At 42.6% G+C, this 6,612-nt stretch overlaps 1 protein-coding gene across 1 annotated transcript; it reads right to left on the bottom strand.

The window, feature by feature from the left end:
- Positions 1 to 4,262: 4,262 nt before the first annotated feature.
- LOC113232289 lies at positions 4,263 to 5,819 on the bottom strand. The gene has a single exon (XM_026466960.1). It carries the CDS (start codon positions 5,817 to 5,819, stop codon positions 4,263 to 4,265), a length of 1,557 nt encoding a protein of 518 aa, XP_026322745.1.
- Between the last annotated feature and the right edge of the window lie 793 nt (positions 5,820 to 6,612).

The following is a 6,612-nucleotide window of genomic DNA, read 5'->3' as shown; positions in this document are numbered from 1 at the left end:
CCCCTGGTAAAGCACTTGAAGTATCCGACCCTAATTGGTCCAACGGAATACTCCACCATAGATCTTAGACCCTTTCTTGAAGGAGACCAACTGTGGAACGTCTAATAGGTTGGACGATGATGGTGAATGACCTGGTCGGGCATGATTCTTTAGTCTGGTAGATAGAATTAGGTACCTAGCTTGATGCCAGATTGTTGGTGGGACCAAATCACATATAAAATGATTATCACTATTTACAAGTTTCTTACCATGGTATGAGTTTAACTGTACCCGTAGCAGAACGGAGTTACCATCCTGGTCTGTCACGCACACGGCCCGGGTTCGTTTCCCGGATCGGGAGAAATATTTTCAGTATGGCCTGCATTTGTTTCTCACGTAATGTAATGTACTGTAACGTAATGTGTGTTATTTATTGATTTATTTTATTTTCCCGATATTTCGGAAAGGTTGTACGTCCCATCCATCCATTGAAGATGGATTTAAACTATCCAGTATGTGGAATCCGGTGCTTACAATGGTGGTGGTTTGTCTGGAAAAAAGTGGGTGACAATGGCAATGCTAGCGAAAAAGGAACAGGCAGGTTCTTAAAGACGTCACCTGTCGCTGGCCAGTCTCTTAATATCAGGGGATATGAACAGAGCTCGTACCTGATAAGAAACCTGTAGTTATTGATAATCATTTAGTGAATAACGTCGAAAGCCTTAAAATCTATATCACGTATAAAACGTTCAAAATATTTATTCCAGTTTACGTGTGGATCCTCTCCAGAATTCCGCTTATTACCGTTTATAACAAGGAATTAGCTGTAAGGCCACTCACTCAAATAGGCGTTGTTATCACAAAGCTTGCTTTCGATGACTGGACGAAATGTGAGCCACGCAGGTATGATACTGTGGCCGTGGAACCAGTGACTTTCAGAATGCCTGTAAAAACACATAGACGGTTCAGTGATGAACAAAACTTTGAATCAAGTGAAGACCGTCAGTAGATTGCTCTACGTATGCATATATCAAACCCGTAATAAAAAAATGACGAAGTACAACTAGTAATTTTTGGGAAAATGACAACATTGATATAAAAAAAAATGGTGCCAGCTATGTATGCCAGATGGGTGATTTCAAAATTGTGTAAGATATTATTCCCAAAAATATTACTTTTGGTATTTCGTAATTCCGTTATTGGGAGTGCGATATGTGTGTACGTAAGGTGAAAGTTTATTTTAGTTATATAACGGATTGGCCAAAAAGTCAGTGCGGTTTTTGCCACTAGCTAACTTTAAACAAAAAATTACTTTCTTCTTTTAAACGTTATGTCGTTTATGATCGCTTTGAAAATAATATTTCAGTAGGCATTTTAAAAACGTGTTGTATTTTATCATAATAATGCTAAATTGCACACATTGCAAATATCGCGGATCAACATGGCCAATACATAATTGACTAAAGTTTATATATTTATTTTTTAAATTTTTTTATTTAACACTTTTTGGCTAAATCATTATATCGCTAATTATTAAACTAAGTACTTATTTTATTCACAGTGATTACTGAAATGAAATTATATGTAAAATAAGACTATATCGCTTAGGTCATTTTTATGTTTTTCTAAATTTTGATAAGTAACTCGAGAACCGCGAAAGGTTAAAAATATGCGAACCAACCTTAGTCAGCTTACAGGACGCAGGCGAAAGCTCGATAAGAAATTCCACATCGCCTCATTGAAATCTTTGGTGATTAGACTTGACGGTAGTACCGCCAGGAATTGTGTATAGCTATGCAAAGGATTAAACATTGGCAGCTATCTGGAAATGTTGCCCCAGGGCGCGACCCTCGATTAAAGTTACTTTACTAACTTTAGATGAATTCTGTTTACATCTACATAAAGCGTATTTAGTGTTTGTTTTATTCTCTTACTATTAAATAATAAGGATCGCCTCGAACGCCTTCACACTTTTACCGAGATGTTAGATTTATTATTTTCGTATTTGTTTCTTGGTATAACTGTAAATTCGAAATAGTAGCTAAATTTTCAGGACAACGTATTTCCGATTTAGCGTTTCACATCTTGGATCTCAATTCGTCAATTAGCGTCTTAAAAATACCTTTTTGAATTTAATACATAGATTTCGTATAAACGCAACTGCCGGTGGATTACTGGTAGAAAAAGTTAGCTGTCTTCGAAAGCATTTAGTACAAAAATCTGTCAACAGATGGCGTAACTAGCAAAATATTTTGATTTACCCTTTTACATCTGGAACTGCAAGCTCGTATCAATCTCGTTCTATCAATTAGTTATGTTCGTTTATTAGATCTGAGTGAGTACGTACCTACGACTTTTAGTGACGGCAGTAACGATATCTTATCTAGAATGACGATATCTATTAAAAATGCCAACACATTAAGTACAAACAAGGGCTCCCACTCCCAGTGACAGAGGTATAGTAAGAGCGAGCGTAGGAAAAAGGAGGACCACAATTTCTATTTGGCGTGACATAGGTGAGGTAAATCTCGCAACCGGATTCATGAACTAAATAGGTTATATTTTGTTATAAATGATGGACACCACAACACACACACTTATCACTACATGTATCAACATCCTATTTAAAAGTCATACTACTATCTTCATCATCAGCTTACACGCATCCACTGCTGAACATAAGCCTCCCCAAGAGCACGCCAACTCTCCCGGTCTTGTGCCATTTAAGATTTTTATGTAAGAATAGACACCACAAGAACACAACGTAATACATAACATAAATCGATACCTTCCACGTAAGTTGTTGCAAGTTAAAATACTGTTTTTTTTTTTTTTTTTTTATTAAAAATGGACGAACTTTTGACCACTACCTAGCCCTAGAGCAAAGATGAGGTCTACGTTGGTACGAGCTCGCCCAGAAGATGCCTATTCAATCGCACCTTGAAAATATTCGGGTTGTATGTACTCGGAAAAATAGACGCAGGCAGGGAATTCCAGTCACGGGCTGTGCGCATTATAAAAGATGACGAAAAGCGCTTAGTACGACTTAAAGGAATATCAACCAGGTGAGGGTGATATCCCGCCGTTCGTCTAGATGTCCGATGGTAAAAGGGGGCGGATGGAATGAGCTGGTGGAGCTCATGGGCACAGTCTCCGAAGTATAATCTGTAAAAAACCGACAGACCCGCGACCTTTCGCCGATGGGCTAAACTATGAAGTTTATATTCGAGCTCATCGTCGCCAATAAGCCTCCTGGCTCTGCGATCAATCGAGTCAAAAGCCTCTAGTTGGTATTTCGCTGAGCCATCCCACAGGTGACTGCAATACTCCATGCAAGACCGGACCTGCGCTTTATATAAGGTTAAAAGCTGTCCAGGCGAGAAGTATCGCTTCACCTTGTTAAGGATACCCAGCTTCTTGGCTGCAGTTTGTGCTTTAGACTCTATAGAAGCGCCAAAGTTGAGGTTTGCGCTTAATGTCATGCCAAGAAGCTCTAGGCGGTCGGTAACTGGGACAGATACACCCCGAAAAGTAGGAGTCAGATCAAATGGACTCCTTTTTGCGGAAAAAAGACAGGCCTGCGTTTTGGTGGCGTTGAAGCTGACCAGATTGTTGTCACCCCACTGGGCAACAAGACTTAAGGTCAGGTTCGTTCGCTCTACCATAGCCTCTCTCAGCGAACGAATATCTTCCCTGCCGTCTCTTGCGCTAGACAGATATCTCTCGGTAACTGTACTGTCATCTGCATACCCAACTATACCCGGGACCAATAGGTCATTGATGTGTAGCAGGAAAAGAGTCGCCGAGAGAACAGACCCTTGAGGAACTCCAGCATCAATAGCCATCAAGTCAGATGAGCAGCCTTCAATGACTACTCGAATCGACCGTTCCCCAAGGAAATCTGATATCCAGCTGCAAAAGTCGGCAGGGATGCCGTAAGCAGGAAGCTTGCTCAGCAAACTTGCATGCCAAACCCTGTCGAAGGCCTTTGAGATATCGAGCGATACGACCAGTGCCTCACCGTGTTTCTCGATGGCCTCGCCCCAGCAATGCGTAACATACACGAGAAGATCCCCAGTTGATCGTCCCCGGCGGAAGCCATATTGACGATCACTGAGTAGGTCATTTATTTCAAGGTATGATAGCAGCTTACCGTTCAGAACTCTTTCCATAACCTTGCAGAGTATGGAAGTTATGGCGATTGGTCTGTAATTACAGGGGTCGGCGCGGCTTCCCTTTTTAGGGACTGGTTGCACATTTGCAAACTTCCATGATTTAGGATATTAGAATAGTATTCTCGTTTTTAGTGAGAGGCGGTACAGACACGTCAGTACAGGAGTTAGCTCAGGCGCGCAAAGCCTCAGTACCCGTGCTGGTATACCATCAGGACCACTGGCCTTATTCACATCTAGACTTCGCAGAGCTCTACGAACCTCTTTTGCGTGGATTGTGACCTCCGGCATTGAAGTGTCACAACGAGGTAAATTTGGTGGATGTTTTGAGCCTGCATCTAGATGCGAATTGCTTGCAAACATTACAGCAAATAAGTTTGCTTTATCCGTTGCAGAGTGAGCCAGTGATCCGTCAGGTTTCTGCATGGGAGGCAAGGTGGGACGGCAGAAGTTGGATTCAACTGCTTTGGACAGGGACCAGAACTGCTTGCTACCAGGAGGGTAGGATGCAAGCCTGGTCCCGATCCTGCTGATATGGTTGAATCTAGCCTTCCGGAATTCGCGTTTGCAGGACTTGGCGGCAGAATTAAAAGCTCTCTTTCTCGCGCGAACCCTCCGGGCTCGAACTTTGCGGTCGCGAGCTTGCACCCATGCTTGGTAAGCAGACTGCTTACGGGCCTCAGCACGTGCGCAGTCCACGTTATACCAAGGTCGGGCTTTGTGACCCAGTGGAATGTCGGAGAATGGAATAAAGTACTCCATTCCCTGCCGGATCACATCTGCAACCGCATCAGCAGAACACGAGGGATCACCCGAGGAAAAGCAGACTTGCCGCCAAGGATAAGACGCAAAGAAGTGCTGCATCTCATCCCAATCTGCTGACTCGTATCGCCATACTCTTCTTGTACCTCTTGGACAGTCATCAGGAGGAGAGTAAGTCGACACGGATTTCACCACACAGTGGTCGGATGTTCCCAGCGGTGCCGAGATCGAAACCGAGTGACCGTGTGGATCTGTTGTCAACAGAAGGTCCAAACAATTGGCTGCATGTCCGTCAACATCCGGTACCCGCGTTGCTTGGCTTACCAGCTGGGTGAGATTTAGCGATAATGCAAATTTGCGCGCCTCCCTCCCAGCATGGTCTGTTTTTACGTACGGAAACAGCCACTCACTGTGGTGAGCATTAAAGTCCCCGAGAAAAATAAGCTCTGCTGAAGGGTACCGTTGTTGGGCTTTATCTGCCATCTCAGTTAGGTGGACGAAGAGCTTAGTTGTCTCCTGGTCACCACTGTGCGATCTGTAGACACAGATATAGAGATATTTCTCCATTCCTGTGTCCACCAGAATCCAAACATGTGAAAACCCGTTACTTTCAAAGCAACGGAGACGCCGATAGCAAATGTCGTCACGTACGTATACGCAAACCCCAGCTCGCTGCAGAAATTTATGCTCAAGCGAGTATCCTGGGTAGTTGAGGTACGCAACGTCAGACGGTGTTACTATTTGCGTCTCCGTTAAGAAGAATAGGTGCGGCTTCTCAGTCTCTAGGTGGTAGTGGACCGGATCAAGGTTAGAGTGCAGGCCTCGGATGTTAGTGAGGTGCACCTTCATTGGGAGGAAGTGCAGCCGTTGTTTAAACTTACTCTTCTTATGACTTTTTATTTTCATGGTGGTTGGTGGTGTTGGTGGGGAAAAATTTGATGTTCCAGGCGCCACTCAGTTGACCAATAGGATCTCTTAAGATAGCTGCCCATTGGGGAACTCACATGGAGACTGCGGGGACGCCCGAGCGCCCCCGAAATGGCCACCGGGTCCTCCCATCCAGTCGCCAACTGGCACGGTGGAGCATTTCGGGATTTTTCGCGAGGTGGCGGGTGGCTTCTTAACTTAAACATATTATTCTATTACCCTTTTTTATATATATTATAGGTTCCATGTTTACAAAGAAACATGACAATATGTGATGTCCTTACTTTTAAATATGAAACCTAAACCTATTTAAATTAAAATGAAAAAAATGGTATTTTGACTTACAACAACTTACGTGCCAGGTATCGAAATATTTACGTAGTTTATTTCGGATTATGTACACCACACGTATGTCCGGTATTCATTGGGGTTCGGGTTCAACTTAAAATGAGCGTCATTAGTGGCATTAGCTGAGTGGATAGTTTTGAATACACTACAGTCGTTACTACAATTTTAAATCTCTTTTTTCTATTTTTTGGTTTTTGTTTTACTGTTTTTTTTATTCTTTCCTTCTATATAATTTCGTGTTTTGGTGCTACAGTAAATGTTTTCTGTTCTATTCTATTGATAGCCTCCGTCAGGATGTGTGTAGGTACCAGAAAAGGTCAAGTCGAAAGTAATAAGAATAAAGGGGCGTGTATGTACTAATATCTTTGAAAGAAGCAAAAGATTAGAGTATAATAAGAGTAGTGAATAGAGTCTGCATACACGA

The sequence above is a fragment of the Hyposmocoma kahamanoa genome, unplaced genomic scaffold (genome assembly GCF_003589595.1).
Source record: "Hyposmocoma kahamanoa isolate Upper Pololo Valley unplaced genomic scaffold, ASM358959v1 68, whole genome shotgun sequence".
Lineage (NCBI taxonomy): Eukaryota > Metazoa > Arthropoda > Insecta > Lepidoptera > Cosmopterigidae > Hyposmocoma > Hyposmocoma kahamanoa.
Note: the sequence above shows the minus strand (reverse complement) of the source record. Positions and strands in the feature narration are given on the sequence as shown.